Source organism: Mytilus trossulus, chromosome 8, assembly GCF_036588685.1.
Source record: "Mytilus trossulus isolate FHL-02 chromosome 8, PNRI_Mtr1.1.1.hap1, whole genome shotgun sequence".
Taxonomy (NCBI): Eukaryota; Metazoa; Mollusca; class Bivalvia; order Mytilida; family Mytilidae; genus Mytilus; species Mytilus trossulus.
Genome location: NC_086380.1, coordinates 63596415 through 63618944, shown reverse-complemented (window position 1 = coordinate 63618944; position 22530 = coordinate 63596415). Strand labels below are relative to the sequence as shown.

The 22530-nt window shown below is 31.9% G+C and overlaps 1 protein-coding gene and 1 long non-coding RNA gene across 3 annotated transcripts; one reads left to right on the top strand and one right to left on the bottom strand.

Annotated features, from left to right (window-relative positions):
* Positions 1-3038: 3038 nt before the first annotated feature.
* Positions 3039-11854, bottom strand: LOC134681249 (uncharacterized). The gene is made up of 3 exons (XR_010100585.1): positions 11716-11854; positions 10280-10371; positions 3039-3206 (listed from the first exon to the last, which is right to left on the bottom strand). It is a non-coding gene; the product is annotated as an uncharacterized LOC134681249 (long non-coding RNA).
* On the top strand, positions 11745-21965 carry LOC134681248 (uncharacterized). Of its 2 annotated transcripts, none has more exons than XM_063540788.1 (6): positions 11745-12131; positions 14500-14667; positions 15405-15490; positions 16220-16311; positions 18066-18175; positions 18960-21965. In XM_063540788.1, the coding sequence occupies exons 1-6, from the start codon at positions 11745-11747 to the stop codon at positions 19272-19274; spliced, it is 1158 nt and encodes a 385-aa protein (XP_063396858.1). In that variant the 3' UTR covers positions 19275-21965. The 2 variants fall into 2 exon arrangements, with proteins under 2 accessions (XP_063396858.1, XP_063396859.1); XM_063540789.1 differs by lacking the exon at positions 11745-12131 and adding an exon at positions 13120-13468.
* The last annotated feature ends 565 nt before the right edge of the window (positions 21966-22530 follow it).

Here is a 22530-nt window from a genome sequence, read left to right as displayed (position 1 = left end):
CGTTGAGACAAGTCTAATCTGGGAAAATATGTCCTTACAAATTATGGCAGACAAGCCTAGCCATAAACAGCTAGATTTATATATTATATTGATTTAAGTGAAAGACATAGTATATAGCCCATAAATTTTTTTGGAAGAACATATAATTATATTGATGCTTAGAGAACATGTGCATAATTAATCTAAGAAAGGTTATTTGCACCATACTTAATCAATAACAAACTTTTAGTTTAATCCAAAATGTATACATCATATATTCATTCCACTGTTTAGAGGGCATATGTACGACACAAGTTTTTCAGAGAGTTTTCCATCTGCTCGAACATATTTACAAGATATCTTTTGAACAGGTATGAAAGCTGACGGTCCAAACACATCATATATATCTCTTGACCAAACTTCTACTGGCTTTCCACAATGGTATCTATAGCGGTCAGGAAGTGGTGCTAACCAGTTGACCTTTGCAAACAAGTGAACCTTACTTTCATTCTCTATGATGAGGTTGTGAAGGTAATAAGTTTGAACAATACCAGGGAGCAGATCCCCTGTACCAATATCTTCCACAATTTGTCCATCTTCTGCATTCCAATATGCCATGACAAATGATGAACGTTTATGTCTAGACTCCCAAGAACCATAAACTTCATTTCTAAGTGTGACAGAGCTACATTTTCGACAGGATTCTGGTAATACCATGTTGGCTAAATCGGGATAGATAATTGTATAAGTGCGTCTTAGAACTCTGTATTCTTCTGCAGTAAGACAATGAGTTGAAACCTTTGAAAACTTATAGGCTGAAATATTTGACCAGTCTTGATTTGGTATCGGAGCACTTCTCCGTGACAAATACAAAATATTACGAATCTCTTGATCCGTTACTTCAATTCCTATTTCAGTGCACCTGTTCAGATCCAAGAAATTTTTTCTAAATAATTCTTGAAAATTATCTGGTAGTTCAATGGAATTTACATATGCATCTCTTGTAAAGCGCCGCATTATCTGTAACTCTATTGCACGGCTGTTGTTTGGAAGTGAGCCAAGGTGTCCATTGTACCTTTCAAAACTAAATAACCAAAAGGAATAGACTGGTCCAAAATCCCTCACACAGCTTGCTAAATGACAGTGAAGATGCATATTAGGTGTGACTTTATCAGTACCATACAGTTGCTCAAATGATCTACAAAATTTCAATATATGTTTTTCAAACCGTCTTATATCTGGTTCTGTAATAAATTTTGATGTAATGATATGACTAGCAAGAACAAATTCTCTCCAAACTTCAAGATCATCTGAAGGCAAAATGTCAATTAGTGCAAAAATTGAAAAAATGTTTGTCCAGTTTTTCCATTGATCAGCTGTAAATCCACCAAAGGATGAAGCTATTTTTCTTGGTATTGATCCAATATTGCTAGCTGCATTAACTGAGTCAACCCTTTCCTGTACTACAATGAGCTGTTCTCGCTGGTAACAAAATTTTTAGTTCAAGCCAAATCTTAATCATTTTTTTCGCAGTTCCCTGATATAAATTATGCATTGGATCCACTATTGACATCCTTATTGGATCAAAATAATCTAATTCCCAGATTGGAGAATATCTTATCCCAAACTGACTCTCAAGCCTGTCTCTCTCAGTTTGGGTTCTAGCACTCTTTACTACATTCATGTTATGTCTATGCTCTAGTAAATTTCTGCTTGGCCATTCATTAACATCAAACCCACCATAACATTTATGTCCTATATCACCTGGAAAAGTTTTGTAACATTTTGAACACCCAAGTGTGGCACCGTGGCCTAAAAATCCACACAGCTTTCTTGTTGCTGGAATGTCACAGCCTACACACATCAAAGCAATTGAATATGGTTTCCTTGTTCTTTTCCTGGTATGATGTTAAAAAAAAAACTTCTTTCCACCCTACTTTCAGCTCATCTATCAAAGGACCAATAAAAGTTTGCACGCTTGGCTCTTTCTTCATGTCAGGTATAATTCCAAGCAGTATAACATTTTTAATTTTAAAACGTTCCTCTCGTGGCAAATTCAAAATAACTGCATACATTACTCCAACTGAGTACTGGACATGTTCATATGGTTGGAACCAGTCTAAATTCAACATTATTCCATAACTTTGTTTGTTTTTCAAGAAATTGTTTTTCTCTGCACTCTGAAACTCCTTCCATATATTTCCATCAAACACATCAGCCAAAAATCCAGGTTCCTGTCTTCTTGATCGCCAAATCTCACATTTTTCTTCAAAATCTGGTCTTTGTACAAAACTAGACAAGGTCAAAGCAATTGATTTGTAACAATAAGTTTTAAATGGGTACAACTTTTTTGTTCCTTGTAATTGAACAACTTTAAGAAGAGGCTCACCACACGGCCTTCTTCTACCAACCTGTGTATGATTTGGAAAAATTACATTATTGCATTTTTTGGATTGTTGTTGACCCTCTACTATTATTAAACAATCTTCATAGTTCATACTTATATAATTTATAACATTTTTTACATACAACAAATTTTGTAAAATTATCTTTTTGAAATCCAATATATTTGTACAACTTATAAATTGTAGCTGGAAAAGCTGATGCAAGTCCAGCAAAGGCAACAACTTCTGCTGATAGAGCATTAAAAAAATCAGATAAAAACAATAATAAATGTTGGACTGCAATATCCGGAATAACATGAGAAGATTGCCAAGTACAGATAAAAATACACAGACAAACAAATAAATAAAAAGTGTTTTTTTTTAAATTGTCATCATTTATAGCATCATGTGAAAAAATATTTAAATAATAAGTGCCACTAGCTGATTCATCCTGCCCATTGAAGTCTGCATCAATGTCAGCTAATGTAAGATTGTTCCAAAATTCTTCATCTTCATCTTCAGATTGTTCATCTCCAGAATTCAAACTAGAATTCAACTTTTGATGTATTTTTTTTTTAATCAATGACACAAAAGGTGATGCATGTAATCCTTCAGTACTTAAATTCTTAGATAAAACTTCATACTCACCCACCTCACATTCTTGGGGATCACTAGTTTTACATCTCCAATTTCTATGCCTAAAATATTTGGTTTTATGATTCTCGAAGTGCCTATTTCCAAACCACTGATTGCAGCCTGGGCATTCTTTTTTCCCTTTCTTTTGTTTATAAGCAATATGCGCACTTGAAGAAGTGGGTTCTGCTCCTCTTTTAGACATTGAGCCTACAAAAATAATTCAATTAATTAATTTAATAAAAGCATAAAAAAAATTAATTTACTATTTCTTTATATTTTTATATATATATAATATATTACATTTAAAATATACATGAGAAAAAAATAATGAAGACAAATGATAAACATGATAAAATAAAATAATCAAATAATTGCAAATTTTTCTTTGAGACTGGCCTTAAATATCAGACGAAATATAATGTATATGCTTTAATACAATCTGTTCATATTTGAAAGCTGTAAGTGTAATGCACAATAGATGTAAAGTTGACCCATATATCTATATAAAAAATATATCTATAGGGGAATGTATAGCTGAATTAAACATTTTCATTCAATCTATAACAAATGCCCCTTGACATATTATTCCTTTCTTACTTTTTATATGTACATGTATATGGAAGCTTTTGAAATTCAACACTATTTTTACTCATGAACATAATTATGAAGAGTAAATTGCTTCACTGAGGGCAGCTGGATATGAAAGTAGAGGTTTAACTCAAATGATTCAGCGCCCTTTATAGGTCTGTCCTCTGATGTAGTGATGGATAGTTAGTGATGATATAACAACTGGATTAAACAGTTTGGGGGAAAATGGACACAATGTTGATACAGGTCTGAATTTGGATTGTAAAAAGAAATATTTGACACATAGGTTTCTGAATAAATGTAGTCAAAGAACTTCAGGGGCAGCAATCTAACAGCACTTTGTCCGATCCATCTGAAAATTTCATGGCAGATAGATCTTACCCTGATAAACAATTTTACTCCTTGTTAGATTTGCTCTAAATGAATTGGTTTTTGAGTTATAAGCCAAAAACTGCATTTTACCCCCATGTTCTATTTTTAGCCATGGCGGCCATCTAGGTTGGTTGGCGGGGTCAGTACGCCACACAGTTTTTAAACTAGATACCCCAATGATTATTGAGGCCAAGTTTGTTTAAATTTGGGGTGATAGTTTCAGAGGAGAAGATTTTTGTAAAAGATTACCAAGATTTATGAAAAATGGTTAAAAATTGACTATAAAGAGCAATAACTCCTAAAGGGGTCAACTGACCATTTTGGTTATGTTGATTTATTTGTAGATCTTACTTTGCTGGACATTATTGCTGTTTACAGTTTATCTCTATCTATAATAATATTCAAGATAATAACAAAAAACAGCAAAATTTCCTAAAATTCCAAATTAAGGGGCAGCAACCCAACAACGGGTTGTCCGATTCATCTGAAAATTTCAGGGCAGTGAGATCTTGACCTGATGAACATTTTTACCCCCATGTCAGATTTGCTCTAAATGGTTCGGTTTTTGAGTTATAAGCCAAAAACTGCATTTTACCCCTATGTTCTATTTTTAGCCGTGGCAGCCATCTTGGTTGGTTGGCGGGGTCACGCCACACAATTTTTAAACTAGATACCCCAATAATGATTATGGCCAAGTTTGGATTAATTTGGCCCAGCAGTTTCAGAGGAGAAGATTTTTGTAAAAGTTAACGACGACGGACGCAGGACGACGGACGACGATGGACGCCGGACGCCAAGTGATGAGAAAAGCTCACTTGGCCCTTCGGGCCAGGTGAGCTAAAAAAGGATGTTTTTTTTAATCTAATAAATGTTTAAAAAAACTTAAACTGCAGACTATATGTATATTGTTAAACAGAACAAAAACTGGTCCATTTATAAGATATATACAGGAAAGTTTACTTCTGGATTATAACTATCTTATTTTATTTATTTTTATTTTGTGCCATGGAGTAGTCAGTTTGTTTTCAATCTATGAGTTTGACTGTCCCTCTCAGGTATCTTTCTTCCCTCTTTTATGATCATAAACAAACTTTAACGTCAAAGTTTGGTAGAAATCCAGGATATTTTAAATTCCAACCAGAATGTGCCCATAGTACTTGTATGCCCCATCCACACTATATTTTCGGTGAAAACAGGAGAAATTCTCTAAGGTGGCATTAAAATTAGAAAGGTCATATCATAAGGGACCGTTCAATATTTATCAGATGGATGGGCCGGTGCAAAATGGGGCAGGGCAAGCACTTTTTTTGTGGAAATATTTGGATGGGCGAGAACTTTTTTAAAAATATATAGTGGATGGGCTTGGACTTATTTTATTGTAAAAAAAATTATCGGTGTGTAGGAAAATCCTTTTGCAGGCACAAAAAACATAAATGACAAGGTCTCAACAATAATTTTCAGTTTAGGCCAAATCCAGGTTATAAAAAAAGCTAAAATTTTCAGTTTTGGCTAAATCCAGATAGTCATCTTTAATTTTTTCATAACTTTTTCAAGTCAACTGGCATTTTAATAAAACTCTACAATTATTTCATTTATATATTGATCTTACAGAATACCAGTGGTTCTTTGGTAGTGTGTTGAATTGCTGTTATTCTATATGGATTTATTAAATAGGTTAAAAAAAAAGCTAAAATTTTCAGTTTTGGCTAAATCCAGGTATAATAGTCATCTTTAATTTTTTTCAAAACTTTTTCAAATTAACTGGCATTTTCATAAAATTCTACAATTATTTCACTTATATATTGATCTTACAGAACAACAGGTTGTTTGGTAGTTTGTTGTTTTGCTGTCATTCTATAGACAATGATGGATTTAATAGAAAGGTTGAAAAAAGGCTAATAAAATTAACGGTAACAATTTACTTGCACCAGATGCACATTTCGACAATTAACAAGTCTCTTCAGTGATGCTCGTGGCCAAAATATTTGAAATCCAAAGCTTATATAAAAGATGAAGAGCTATAATCCAAAAGGTCCAATAAGTATCCGTGAAAGGAATCAGAGTTTTCAGTTTTCAGTTTAGGCTAAATCCAGATAGTCATCTTTAATTTGTTTTATAACTTTTTCAAATTAACATGGATTTCCATAAAACTCAATAGCTAAGTTTAATTTTGGACCCTTTGGGCCCTTATTCTGTTGGGACCAAAACTCCCAAAATCAATACCAACCTTCCTTTTATGGTCATAAATTTTGTGTTTAAATTTCATAGATTTCTATTTACTTATACTAACGTTATGGTGTGAAAACCAAGAAAAATAATGGGTCCCTTTTTGGCCCCTAATTCTTAAACTGTTGGGACCTTAACTCCCAAAATCACTACCAATCTTCCTTTTGTGATCATAAACATTGTGTTTAAATTTCATTGATTTCTATTCACTTTTACTAAAGTTAGAGTGCGAAAACTAAAAGTATTCGGACGCTGACGACGACAACACCAACGTGATAGCAATATACGACGAAAATTTTTTCAAATTTTGCGGTCGTATAAAAATTGTAAGAGTTCCATGGAAACCTGTGTCTTGCCTTCTTTGTCTTAGTCACGTACATGCTAAACAAAAATAGGGGGGATTTACTTCTGGATATTATCTAATGATCATAAACAGGCTTCTGTCCAAATTTGGTAGAATCAAGGATAGTTTCATTTAGGCAGCAACCATTTGATTTTCTGGGGGGAGGGGGGGCTATGGAATTTTTTTCTGGACAAACTATATATCTTTTGGCGACAAGTCGAAAACAAATTTTTTCTTTCAGTTTTAGCATTACATATAGTGGCAGCTGAGTGTGAAACAAACATTTTTTTTTTCTCAGGGTCAAAAACAAATTATTTTTTTCTCCAAAAACTGGAAACAAACTTTTTTTTCCAAAAAAAAAACTAGCATCCCCCCCCCCCCTCCCAAGAAAATCAAATGGTTGCTCAGCCTTAAGAAAGTTATCAGAATTTTAAAAACTTTAACCAAATAGTGAATCTGAGGATTTTTTGCAAAATTGCAGACCTAAAAAGCTTTAAAAAAACCTATCTAGAATAAGGCAGTTGCTATTTGTTCGGCTAGCTGTCAAAAAGAATTATAGACCCCTTGACATAAAGTTATCCATATTTTGAGTGAGAAGTAACGGGGGGGGGGGCCACTTCAAACACTTTTGTTGGTAGGGGTGAGCAGCTGAGACATCACGTACCCCACCCTTTTCATATATTTCGTTTATCAAAAATATATACCTTGCCAAATATTAATGAACAAAAAACAGATCTATTATTTGGATATTTTTCATCTTCTTGTACATTAGAGTTTACAAAAATTTTCTGGTCCCGCTCATTTTACGTTTTTGTTTAGATGTTGCATCTTAACAAAAACGTAAAATGAGCGGGACCAGCAGTCGCAATAATTACACCTTGCTTTCACAGGCGCTTGGGTCTATGATACAGATTTTTTTTTTTATTAAAATATTTAATTTTCTATATTTATAATACATATCTATCACTTCTGTGCATGTCTCACCTGGTTTCGAGTGATTTAAACGACCAAGAGAAAATACCAAATTTTACTATCCATATGGAATTTTCTCTGGGTCGTTTAAATCACACGAAACTAGGTGAGACATGCACAGAAGTGATAGATATGTATTATAAATAAAGAAAATTGAATATTTTAATAAAAAAAAAAAAAAAAAAAAAAAAATCTGTATCTGCTTTCACAATAAATTCTTCACTCCTCTAATGAAGAAATTTCAATTTGAAAAGACAATAAATATTGTTTTATCAGATAAATGTAGTAACACTTCAGATAGTATCACTTTTACTGAGTTTACATTAATTAAAAACTGATTTGTCGTTCCCTCTTGAAGGACGCTAACACTATGCTGTGGAATTTCTTCAAATGTTTCATGTATGCAAACCTTTCAATGTTAATTAGGTGGAAATGTCAAAATGATTGGATTTATTGCATCTATTTCTAACCTCAGTTGAAATACCACACTGAATAAATAGAGTTTAATTGGTTTGACAAATAGCTGATGCATTTACAACTGAGGTTTAACCGCACGAACATTTGATTAGTTTCAGATACTTATAATATATATCCAGCAAGTGATAATATCAACCTATTGATAAATATAATTTGAATTTCTCACCCTTTTCATATATCATGAAGCATGAAATAGTGACCTATTCCAGCAGCTCATCCCTTCCAGTCATTACATAGGAAGTGCACCCCCCCCCCCCTGAGCCCAAATTTCTCTTTTCTTTTTTTCTCCTGATCACATCTTTGTTGTCCCATGCAGTGTATTCATTACCCCACTTTTTATAATCCCATTTCCAACATCCCCACTTCAAGTTTGTAGCCTCAACCCCCACCTTGTATTAAAGGCCTTTCTTAATCAAATAATTTGCATGCGCGTAGCTACGTTTAAGTCAAAAAGCCCGGGCGTACACTTGAATTTTGAAAATAAAAAAAATTATCGACATAGAATAAGAAAAACTGGTCAAAAGCACATCAGCCTTGTGCTTCTTTTTTCAATGGATTGAAATTTTGAATAAAAGGGGCTACATTTTCTCAAATAGATCATTTAATATATTTGTTCGAATCTTTTGTAAAAGTCTAAATCTACTATGAATTCTACGTACTTTTCTTATATTCAAAGCAATTCACTATCTGCTCAGATTTTAAATTCTGTTTGTATTTTTGTCGACCCTGTGATTTATGTCCCAAAAGAGAGACAAAGCGGCGTCAATATTTAGATTGCAATTATATCTTCAATTTTCCTGCATTTTAAGGACAAAATGTATTTCTTTCTGCAATTAATAAGTGGTCGCAGTTTGGGCTTACATTTAGTTATTTCTCAATTACATTAACTACTTGTCCAACCTTCATCGAATTTTATGAAAATGCCAAAGAAACTTTTTCTATGACTAATGTCTAAAGCTAAAATTTGGAAAGCATTTGTTTTCGTTCATTTTTCCGTTCTTTTCTGATAGACAGATAGCCAGACTTTTCTTTACGCAATTAATTGTTTTACATGCTCTATTTATAAACCTTCATAGATCGTCGTGAAATATTCCAGATCAAGAAAAAAATATCAAAAGAAAATTTAAGATTTTTTTTTAAATCCCTTTAAGGGAACGATATATTTTGATTCACTTTTTGTGGGAAGAAATCCTAGATGTTCCATAATTTTTCATATTGCACCTCTTAGTGTTCATTAAAAGGTGCTTTTGTCGATTGTATGCTCACTCACTGCACCCTTTAAACTTATTTAAAAGTAATATTGGTTTGGACGTTTTCTCTAAAACCAATGACCATTAGGCTAGCTTCCAGGTTAACCCGATGATTATAAAGTTAACATATTACAAAATTTAACCAAAAACAAATAAACCATTTACATTCAAAAGTATGTTGCTACCAATGATTTTATACTGACAGGAATCATTACGGTATCTGGTATCTCATTCTCATAGCTTTCGCGGGCGTCGTCCCTTTCGAACCCACTACCAGCAGGTGCTTTATCATTGAGCGGTTGGGAACCCTCATAACCCTCGCCAAGGTTCGGGCGTACACGTAAAAATGACCCAGCTACGCCACTGATTTGGTGAAACTAGTTTTCCGATCAATTATCTTTTATTTCCCATTTTCCTTGTGGTTTTAATTTGTTTGAGTTCCTTTTATAAGATTATATCATTCTTGGAAGTTCATAATATCATGTTCCATTGTCATTCAAATTCTACAAACTGCAAAATTTATCACAAATATTGATATCACCGTTTTCAGTCATGATCCTAAACATGCTAAAATTGAAAATCAGTGATCAGGTTACACACGACCCCTAACAAAGGCGGATCCAGGGGGCCTGGGGGGCCCAGCCCCCCCCCCTTCCTTGGGAAAATTTTTATTGATTATATAGGGAATCATTGAAGCATGACTGAAGCGGGCCCCATCTTAGGTCAGTCAGAGGGCCCCCCCTTCGGAAAAGTTCTGGATCCGCCACTGCCTAACTGAAGATAGTATTAAACAAACTTTAAAACGCACATTATATGACATGCTTATTACAATGGCCAGACAAATAGCCCTGGCAATATTCAAATAGCAACACTGTATATATCTTATTGACCTTTGAATACAAATATTGTTTAATAAGTTTTTATATGGGAAATTTGTATATTTTTGGCCAGATTTAAAAATCATCAAAAATTTAGGGCCATTTTATCCCTTCTCCTTTCGTAACTCATAATTTAACGGTTCTTAGTAGGTCCTTTAATGAATATATACTTACAGTGTTAATATGCTGCTATATACTGCTACATTATACATGTACATGTATGTATACTGTTATCACAATCAACTTTTAGTCATGTTAGTGAGTGTCTGGAAAGAAAACAATATACATGATAATCATGATAATATTTAAATATATTTAAGAAAACTTTAAGAATAATTTTTCATTTAAAAAAATATAGAAAACTGCATGCATAATTAAGAAAGGTACCATTTGATTTGTAAAAGCTACAGGCTATGATGAAAAAAAAATCCTGCATCTTTTTAACTGATGTCATGCCTTTTTCATATTTCACTCTATTCTGTTATGCCCCTTTTTATTTATTAGTTTCTTTATTACTTTATCTTGAATATTTTATCCCCCCCCCCTTTTATAAATCCAAAATATAAATATATACATTGTATATATACAATTTAAATTTATAAGATCAGATATCCTTTATAAATGTACATGTTACAAAATGTATGTATAATGGTTAGTTTATAATAATTTAATGAAGCTATTACAATGTAATTGCTCTTAATTCAAAAAATTTCTGAAAGAGCTTTAAGAGAATCACCAAATTTTTACAAAATAAATCAAAGGTTCTGAAGGAACTGGCCATTTTATACTCACATGATCAACATAACATTTGAAATTATGACCATTTTAATCTAATTTATATTGGGTTTAATATAGAAACGGAGCTAGACTATTTTATTTAATGCAAACATTTATAGGAATTATATACATATAGCCAATAGGGCATTTAGAAAAAGACAAGGATTTCATACATTAAATATTGTAGCTTAAGAAGTCCTGCACTATCGACATGACTAACTACAAAATGTAAGATCTGATTTTAAAACAAATTTTCTTTTTTTTTCATTGTTTAAATGAAGTCTGGCAGTTTTCTAAAGTTGTTCTATTACTGTTCAGCAGTTCAGTGCCTGTGTAACTTGATATGCATGTGCTAGCAGATATATATTTTTGTTTGACTCCAACCAACGATTGTAATTGCAGTATGAATGATTTTTAATAATGACATATCAAAGTGCTAGATTTGATCTATTCTACATTAATTTTGTGAAGATTTTTTGTCTATAATATTAATATTTTGCCATTGAACATGATGAATACAGCTGAACAATTTCTGGTTAGACAGTTCTAATAAAGAATGAAGGATGTGCTAGTCATGACTCCTCCCTTTGCATCAAAATTGCAGCTATAGCAAAAAAAGTATAATTTACTAAGCTTTAAATCTGGAAATTAAATTTCACATTTAGCTTTCATTGGACACATATTTTGATTATATTTATACAGCCCTCCCTTAATTATAAAGATTAACTACATGTATCAGTGGACCATACATGATATTTAAGAGATTGAATTTTAGTTCAGAACCATAATTCGAGAAATTCTCCCTAAAACACAGTTGTAACAAAAATTTGTACCTGTTTATTATTTGCATCACTGTCTTGATATGTCGTCTGGAAGCTTTGCTAGTCTTTCAAGTTCTGAAGATGATGATATTCCTCATAGTAAAATCATTAATACCAGTACTTCCAGTTTCCATCTCCAAATGGAGAACTCAGACTCGGGGTCGGATGACGGTTCGAAAACAGTGGATATAGGTACATCTATACAAGAAAAGGGTCCTTCTGAAAGTCCTCTCCGAAAGAAGCAAAGGAATGCTGTGTTGGCGCCTCTAGATTTGTCAGCCCCTTCAGAACAGTTTATGCCTGGAGCATGCGGTGGACCAGCAGATATGGACACACCAATTTCGATTCGACGAAGATTAACTTCAACACCTAACGCCTTTCACACCAGCGCTGCACACAATAATGTCAACATTGAGTCAGTTAATGAGGTAAAATTAAGTTAAATTACTTGTCACTATTTTGGATAGTTCTGACTTCTGTATACAATTTGTGTAACTCAATTACTGTTCATAATGCATGTTTATATATCACTGTACATGACCGTATGTTATACAAGTTATTAGGTTGAGTAAAGTTTGAACTTTCCATTTAGTCAATAATTTGAGAAAAACCTATGCAGGTGCATTCTCATGTGTGAAAGAGTCCAGGTAACTCACTCAGCTTGATTTATTATGAAAAATGATGTATCTTTATAAATGTATCTGGCCATGTCCCGCGGTTTTTTGCAATGTTGTTGTAATAACAGTGTAAGTTAAGACCCAAAAGTAGACAAGAAAAACACTTTATTATTTATTTCATCAATTTCTAAAGATAACATTTCTCTCATTTATTCCATAAATCCATTATAATTATATAAGTTATATCATATGTATCATCTTAATTTATCAAAAAGGATACATTATCTTATTGGGCTGACAAATGATATCTTAAATACTGGTATTTAGTTTGATTTTTTATCTCTCGGTTGCCTCGCGGTTTTTCCATACAGCATTGTCATTGCGGGATTTTCAAATCCGCAAAGAAGTAATTTTCATCAACACTGACACTGTCAATACAACAGTCACTTCAAGTTCAACATAAGTCTGATTATCGATTTGGTGACCGTATTACTTATAATGTTCTAGACATAACACAATCATTTATCTTTTGAAGCTCATTCTGACATTCAATGATTTATGCCCAATTTTCTCCACAAAACCTAGTGTAGTGAACTGGTGGTATTGGGATCGTTCGCCCTAAAAACATGTTCGCCCTGGGTACGTTCGCCCTGAGTTCGTTCGCCCAGTGAGTCCGTTCGCCCTACTAAAAAATATTGATATTTAGGGCATTGAAGTTGAAAAAACTTTATATTCAGATATCATGAAACGGATTTACAAGTTCATTATTATACTCGGAGATAGTCCTACAGTAGTCTCAGTTATACTGCATACATTCATGATTGACAGAATACAATTATTTTGTTAACAAATATCAATAAAGAGAATTACATTGTACATACCAATTCTACTCTGTAAATCAAAGAGAAAATGATAAAATGATTGCGGCAATATAAATATTCTGTCAATTTGTTAACAAACTTTAACATATTTTGTTCAAATACTTAAAATTATGCGACTGGAAAACAAATAGAAAAAAATAAAAATCTGGGCGAACAGGTATCAGGGCGAACACGTAGTATGGCGAACGTGAATATGGGCGAACGGACCCGGATTCTGAAAAGGTGATGGCTAGTCCAAATAATAATCAGATTATGACTTTTGGCAAGGTTATTTTAATTTATTTCTGGGACACCTTCCTAACACAAAACCTATCAAAGGAGTATGTATTTACACTTTTGGTATTTAGCTGTATTTTGCCTCCGAATGACCTAACATCACCTCTGACGTCAAGCAACAATCACTTTTTAGTTGTGACGTCATATGTTTTGAATTATGAAGTCAAAATTTACGGGAACCTGTGTGATGTTATGTAATGGCGGACAAATTTGCATAAAAGTGTAAATACGTCTATTACAGAGGGTGATAAAGGGTTATTTTCGTGCAACATGTTTTGCCATTTTTATTTCACGTTCATTCGTGAAAAGGGTTCGTTATTCACTGTATTTTGTGAAATGGTGTTAAACAGGGGAGGACGTGGCGTGCAAACTCACTTGTTTTCTGTGGGAAACGGGTCTTGAGCAAATACTAACTAGTCCAAATGATTATGCTGTCTAGGAAGGCTATATTTAACTGTTTAAATTTCGCTTTGACACTTGTGGATGTAAGTTGTCAAAAGAAAAAAAAAATATAATAGCCTTCACGAAGTCATAAGGATTTGGACTAGAGCAAAAACATGTTTGAGTAAGTCTGTAATCAACTTTAGAAACAATTAGCTAGTCTACCATGTCTACAGTACATTGCATTATTGAGTATAAACTTAAAGACTTTAAAGTCTGGAAGTGATTGCAGATGCTGATATTAAAATATTAGCCACTTTAGCACTCTGTCAAATTGGCACTCAAAATTAATGCTCACAAACATGTTTTTTGATAATATTTTGCCAGTGCCTGCAACATTGTCACTGCGTCTGCATTTCAATTAATTACAATGTATTCTGTAAGAATATGTCCCAAGTTTAGAACATGCAGCTCAGTACAAATGTAGTTGTACTACCATACATTTTGCCATACATATACATTTTGTATATTAACAGTAAATCAAAGTTAAAAAGGTATTGATTTGACAGAATTTTAGACTACTATATACATGTAATGTATATTTACAATCTCTCAAAAAGATATATTTATTTATAATTTAGCTAATGAAGAGAATGATGGATGCTCAAACTGAGATTTTGATGAAGACATTGACAGATCAAGGGGAAAAAATTGAAGAATTACATCACTTGTTACAGAGGATAGATTTACATGCAGGAGCTCAGAAAAAAGGAAAAATAAGAGCTGTCCATGTTCCTGCTCATATTAAGGTACAGTGCAATGTATATATACAGCTATACATGTGTATCATGTGTATACACTTATATATTTATTAAAATAAATATCTTGTCTACATTTTCTGATTTCATAATTAGAAAATCTATCAAATGATATACTTTACATGTAAGTCATGCAATTCACTTAGAGAGTGAGACATGCCATTGATAGAACATTGATTTAGGAACATACATGACATATATATATAAAAAAATGTATGTCTTTTTGTTTTATCAGCTTATAATATAATAATAATACTTGCTTATTAAAAAGAATATTACCAACGAGACAACTCTCCGAAAGAGACCAAATGACACAGAAATTAACTATAAGTAACTGTTTTTACATCTAGTAAAGCCCATACCCCATAGTCAGCCTGCTTTAATAAAATCTGCAAATATACCATGTATACCTTATACATATTATATGTAAGTTCAAGTGTCAGGGTAAATTTATACATGCAATCATAAAGTTTCAAATAGCCAAGCAGTGAACTGTGCAAAGTATATATTTCAAGTATTAGGAATCATGGACCCCCTGTCCAATCTTCCCTTTGCATAGACCCAATTTTACAAATATATGTGCAATGTTCCTGGTGTAGACCAGTTTGAAAACATATAAATTCCTCATACATGTATATGATCTCCTGTCAGTACACATTTATTCAATCAAAACAGTCGTGATAGTTAATAAATGATAGTTAATAAACCTTTTTTGTTTTATTTTGCAGCAAGCTGTTCGTGATGCTTACAGGCATAGCACTGCAGAAAAAAATTTAATCTGGACATGTAAAACAGCAGCTGGTTCTATTTTGAAGTAAGTAATAGTAATTACATGAATTTGACATGACTGGGCTGAGTCTTAGGATAATGATACTGGATGAAATATCTTTGTATTTTAATTTTATGGAAAATAATGTAATTATAAGTAGATCCCTGTCAAAATGTAATATTTAAGGAGATGCAGTGTGATTGGTAATGAGAAAACTAAAAAATAGAGTTCTCATGAAGTGAATTTTACTATCAATAGGTTACCATTCATCACATCTTAAACCTTGAGCAAAACCCATGCCATATAATAAGCTACTTTTTATCAAAATGTGAAGCAGTGTACTGATTTATATGAGAAAGAAATTAACGAAAACAAAGTAGTAGGTCCGGTAAGGCTTGTTTCCCTATAAAAACCATTTATTGGTTTAAACTTGTATTTCCTCACACTATTAGTTTTAGTTTAAACATATATATTCATCATCAATACAAATATATCATCATACACAATACACAATAATAATAGGATTCAGAAACAAGCTACATGTGTATATAGCTGATATTAATCCCTTTCCTTGAAATACCAACTCCAGGTAACTAAATTACATAAATATAGCATGCAGTGTTACAATGATATGGAACAAGAATGAATAAGTAACTATTTAACTGAAAAAGAAAGAAGGAAAACAAACCTTAATTTTAAAATATTCAAACCATTAGTGTTTTCTTAATATGCAATTACTTGGCCAATATATATTAACTTTTTAGCTTCTTCTAGGTATTCTGCAGAGGTAAATAAAGAGATGTCTGAGGCTATATGTCTTTATGTCAAAGGACAATTTTCAACAACAGAAGAAGGTGTTATTAAGAGTAAGTACATGTTTTTTTTACAATAGTAATGCAAATTTACTATGATATCTACATGTATATGGTACATTTAAAATAATTTATGCCCTTGCTGCTAGTTGAGAAGCATAAAAGTATAACCCTGTCACTAAGCTACAATAGAATTTAGTTTTAATCAAATGGTATGAAGATTTACACAAAAATTGTTACTACAAAACAGTTCAGTTTCTAATTTAAATGGAATTCCTTTCTATTTTCTCCAGGTATTCCCTCTTTACATATATGCAAGTGGAAAGGGGAGCATCTTTGTCACATTCTTTTTGTCGAGCCTTTGACTTTAGTCGAAAAAGCAAGACTAAGCGATCCTACATTCTGACGGCGGCGTCCACAAATATTCACTCTGTCATGTCTGTGGTTAAAGTTTTTGAAATTTTAATCACTTTCTTAAACTATACTGGATTTCTACCAACATGACCAAACTTGGACAGAAGCTTGTTTATGATCATAAGATAGTATCCAGAACTAAATTTTGTAAAAATAAAATACCTTTTATCTGTATTTTACTTATAAATGGACTTTTTTTTCTGCTGGAAATATTAAATTCACTCTGTGGTTTAAAGTTCATGAAGTTTTTAAAATTTTAATAACTTTCTTATGCTATCAAGAATTTGTTCCAAACTTGAACAGAAGCTTGTATCTAGAAGGAAATTTAACAACATTTTGTATCTAAAAACAGTGTTTATTTGTATTTTACTTATAAATGGACTTAATTTTATTTAAGTTAACATTACATACAGTCTGTAGTTGAAGTTTTTAAAACATTAATCACATTCATAAACTATCCTATATTTTTACCAAACTTGGACAGAACTTTTTACAATCAAAAGATAGTATCAAGAGGAATATTTAGGAGCCTGTGGTTTACAGCAAAAGTAGGCCAAACACTGGGTTTTGCGGAACCCTAACGATTTTTTTATTTGGAATTTGAATATTTTAATCATTCAAGCACTTTAATTTTTATATGAGATCCATTCTTTGACATCTGGTAATTTTAATGCACTTTAGTCAAACGATTGAAAACTTCATTGATGTTATAGAGACCAAAGATAATTGCAGGAAAAAACAACAGAAAAATAATTCAAAACAATTTTATATTTTTATACTAGACAATCAAACAATGAATGACCTATTTTCTGTTTGAAAATTTGCACATTGAATTTATATTGATTTGCTATTGATTAATAGATTAATTACTAAATAGATCATAGATAAAATTAGATTAAAAGGGCAGTAATTCAGTTTCAGTTAAACAGCTGATTGGGCTAATTACAAATACATCTTATAAGTCAAAAGAAAACAAAATGGGAGTACTTAATATTGTCATTAATATTGAAATTGAATAAGACAAAAAAAAAACTCAATAATAAGCCATGGAGGAAAATGGTGATGCTGCCTAATTTCTATACCCCTCCTATAGGAAAATTTTGAAAATATATGTCCCATCAAGTAAATTTCTTTTCTTCCAAGACACGCCACCTAGAGGAAAGGTTCTGTAGTAATACCTGTCACTGAAATGGCTGTCATTTAATGTAATTTACACCAGCATCAAACACCAAAATAAACTGAGTGTGACTAGTCCCACAATCTTTAATTTCACATTCAAATTTTAAAACCCCTCCCCCAACAGAATAAAAAAAAATGGTAGCCTTCCACCCTCAGGTGGGAAATTTAAATGGAATAGTCCTATTACTGACTTGTACATTATATTCACTTTCCAGCTGGTATTGAGACATATTTCAATACCATAAAACAAAGGAGACAAATGGAGGAGGATGGAAAAAAGGCCTCACACAACAGAAAAATGGTTTTGTATGGGAGAAAGAACAGGGTAAGTACAAAACATAGTAACAATTGAGGAAAAAAAACTGTAGAATGATAAACAAGCTTATCTATCCTGTCCTATCAGTCTATTGTGTTGACTTCACAATGCATTTTATTCAAACCATCTTATTTTAAAAAATTGCACTTTCTTTATTAGATTTGACAGATGTTTAAGTCAACATGTTGAAGTTACCATTGAAATGAAATGCTTTTTTTCATAATGATATGTAATGGAATATTTATGCTCAGCATGCTTTACACTTTTGTTTCAAGTGTTTCCATTCATGAAGCTCCAAAGCTTATGTGATTTGTAAAATAAGTAGAAACAAGAGTTTTTATTGTTTTTTTCCCGTGAAAAGATCTTTTTATTTTGCGTTTTTATCCTTTCATCTGTTTCACTTCAGGTAAAAGTTTTGGTTCAAGTTGTTGGCCAAGATAGTTTTTAATAAAGTCCAATCAACTTTAAAATTAATACACATGTGGTCTATGTTATTATATTATATTAAATTTAATGCCAAATTTCATGGTCCACTGAAAATAGAAAATCATTATGGGAGCAGAGTATAAATGTACTATGAACGTGCAGCTTAATTTCATGTTTAGTCACAAATCCTTTTTTTTTTTTTTAAATATTAATTATTCCACAGGATATTTATTGGTCATTCTATAGAATATCTTGTTTTCAACTTATGATTATGACTTAAGTTAGAATTACTGCATGTAGAAAAGATCCCTTTTGTCTAATAGATATAACTAGTCAATTTAAATCAAATTAAACATTTTCATTACAGAAGCTTCAAAATAGAGTTAAGGCCCTTCAAGCAAAGAAACTACCAGTGCCTGAAGAGGAAAAACTAATGAAGGCCATAAAAATTGATTTCATGTCGAGTGAGGACAGTGATTCTGAAGATGAAACGCGCCTTATTACAAGACCTCTGCCATGGCTGTCGAAAGATTTTAAATCTTACATGGATAAACTTGACAGTAAATACCAGAGACAGCTCAATGCACAAGGCAAAAAGTTGAGATCTAAGAGAGTTGTTGGCAGGCCATCAGAGAGGCCTTGTCCCAATAAATCCCAAGACCTGTCATGGGTTTTTGCTTAAGGGCATAACCTACATATTTTTTTGATTATTTTTCTTTTGTTTTTTCTGTTTAATTAAATGCTGAATGATAATTTGAGTGTCTCTGGTATTTGCTGTCTTAGATTTTCCATCTAAGATTTCACCACATTATTTATATATTTTGGTCAATGGGAGATAACTTTGTATATTTAACAGTTTACCAATTGTTATCTCTTTTTAACATGTTTGAAAATTAATGAACAATTAATCTTAAAAGAAATATTATTTTCACTCAATTGTCCAAGTACATTTAATATTTGATAGTCATGTGCATGAAATTTCATAATTTAGTTGATAAAAAATATTTGTGTGCTATTTAATTCAATTATACATATCATAAAATGTCTTTTTTTACTTTTATCATATGTATTCATTTGGGGTGAGATCCTATAAAATTTAAATTAATATCTGAGCAGCACATTGGTTTGAAATTAGCAGCTATGTTATGTTTGCTGTTTTATTTTTTGCTATTTGATGTGTTTGGTTTATTTTTAGATTGAAAATATTGCAAGCAAGGGAGGTTATTCATAAATATTCTTATGATACCAAACTTTGAAAATGCTTATGTTTGCTGTTTGTTATAACCCTTTTGCAATGATTTTTAAACAAGTAATCATGTTAATTTGCCATATACCCAGGGTTTCAGTTGGCGGTCGCCATTTTCGCAATTTGCGAAAAAATAATAATTGTGGCGATAAAAATTCGTCATTTGCGAAAGAATTTGGCGAAAGAAAAATATAGAACGATTTATTTTCCCCCATCTTGTTTATTTACTTTTTTTCGAGTTTCTCGGACTTTACCCGATCATACAATATTCGGAATTCTCCTTGACCTCATTAAGATTTGGACAGAAAATCAATAATCAGCTGATTGCATTTTATAGCTATCGACAACAAAGGACTAATTAATAAATGTGTCGATTAAATTGTTTTGACAAAATGATATGGTTAAATGGCTTCCGTTAAATGTCACATACAGAATTTATTTACCACTTAGATGCACGTGTTTGAGGCAAATTCTCGACGTCTCCTAGTTTAAAAAAGAAAGCTGTTGTTGTGACGAAAAATGTTCAAAAGCAAGAAAAATCTCCGATTTAAAACTTTACTTATCCTTAGTCTTTAATATAGGTAATTGATTAGGGAGACTTCTTGAAATTCGTTTAAGTGACGCACGTTTTTCAAGCATAGTTTTACGTCTCAACTTTTTCATTTACGATGGTCAAGAAAAGAAAACTGTCGTTATGAAGAAATCCATTCAAAAGGTTGGGAACAACCCCTCTAATGAGAGTAACCCTTCAATGTTATGACTACACATGAAATGAGGGATCAATTTCATGTCATAAAAGCTGTTCTTTTGTTGTAATAACAACTTCTTAGTTCAAAAGAGCACATCATTATTTTTAAGGGGGGGGGGGGGGTAGAGAAAGGTAGATTTTAAATGATAAATATAGTTATGTTACTTGGCGAAAAAAATATTAAAGTGGCGAAAAATATATTGTTTTGGCGAAAGAGGTGGCGAAAAAAATAATTGACCCAGGGGAAACCCTGCATATACCATTATTTTGTTGACTAGTTTGAATTTGATGTATATCTTTACTTATTTCAAAAAAGTGTTTTTTGTATATGTTTACATAGTAAAATTATAGTTATTGATATTACGAAAATTTTGACAGTTGGATGTTTTTTCTTGGATATTAATGACATTTGCCTTGTTACAAAACCTCTGACTAGGCTGTCGAAAGATTCTAAATCTTGCATGGATAAACTTGGCAGTAAATACCAGGGACAGCTAAATGCACAGTGCAAAAAGTTGAGGTCTAAGAAAGCCTTGTCTAAATAAATCTCCAGAACTTGCATTTAATTGAGTTTGCTTAAGGGCATATGACAAAAAAATAATCCTTCAATTTTGAATAGGGCCAAATAAAAAGTACACTTTTGGAATTAGCAAAGAAGAAAATGACTTCATGATTTACTTTTGAATTATAGTTTATAAAGATTACCAGTAGATCAGCCTAAGGAAAACCTTTGAAAATAAGTCAGACAGAATATTTTGATTTCTTGAACTTAACTTGAAGATTTTTTTAACTATACAAGATAAATAATTGCTTTCTGATTTCAACATTTGATTTTTACTATAAAAATCATTTACAGGTGCAACATATATTTGTCATTAGATAATGTTATTGTGTTTGTTTGACCTACATATTTTTTATGCCTTATTTATGGTCAATATGTTTTTCTTGTCTTGGCATCAGTCTGTCCCTTTGTTTGTTCTGTTTGTCCTGTTTCAGGTAAAAGTTTTTGGTCAAGGTAGTTTTCAATGAAGTTGGAAGTTCAATGAGCTTGAAACTTAGTACACATGTTCCCTGTGATCTATGATATAATCTTTCTAATTTTAATGCTACATGAGAGAATTTCACCAATTTTCAGTCCACTGAACATAGAAAATGATAGTATGAAGAAGGCATCCATGTACTGGGGACACATTCTTGTATTAATTAAAAAAAAAATGTCTTTTTTAATTGATTAAAAGCTGAATAATAATTTGGGTGCGGTTCATTTAAGTGTCTTGTATTTGCTGTCTTAGATTTTTCATCTAAGATTTCACCACATTATTTATATATATTTGGTCAATGGGAGATAACTTTGTGTATTTAACAGTTTACAAAAATGTTACGTCTATTTTGAATGTTTAAGTATTAATAAACAATTAATCTTACTGTGCCTATCCAATAAGCTTTGTGGTAGAGAATTACCTATTGCCTGACCAGTTTAAAAAATTGTCAATACAATTTGTCCATTTAAATTGTACAATAGGTATTGTGAGAGCTATTATCAACAGTTGGTCATTTAACTACCTGTAGATTTATTTACCTGGTTTGTTTTTGACAGAGCTAATTTAAATGAATGATACATGTAGCTAGCTTGCTTTCCTCATGTTTAATGTCCTGAATAAACTATTATATTTAGGTATGGGACATTTTACATTAAATACAATATTTGTTCTTTTTAATCAAGATATTTATTGTAAATTTATTTATTTTGCTTACAATCACAAATAAATCATTGCTGGTATAGCCCACTTTCATAATGAAGAATAAAGCACTGAAATTTCTATTCACTATAAGCCATTTGTACTTTTTTTGATATATATTGAAAATAAATTTTTAACAGTAATTCCAATTGACGTAGATCCTGAATATTAAATGAAACTCAGCATCACTACTATTCCATTTCAG

Bases quoted from the DNA above. Each gene is read 5' to 3' on its own strand.
- LOC134681248 (XM_063540788.1), top strand. From the start codon at position 11,745: ATGTCGTCTGGAAGCTTTGCTAGTCTTTCAAGTTCTGAAGATGATGAT. The intron at 14,668-15,404 runs GTACAGTGCAAT...TTTATTTTGCAG, and splicing joins ATGTTCCTGCTCATATTAAG to CAAGCTGTTCGTGATGCTTA. The intron at 16,312-18,065 runs GTAAGTACATGT...TTCACTTTCCAG, and splicing joins AGAAGAAGGTGTTATTAAGA to CTGGTATTGAGACATATTTC.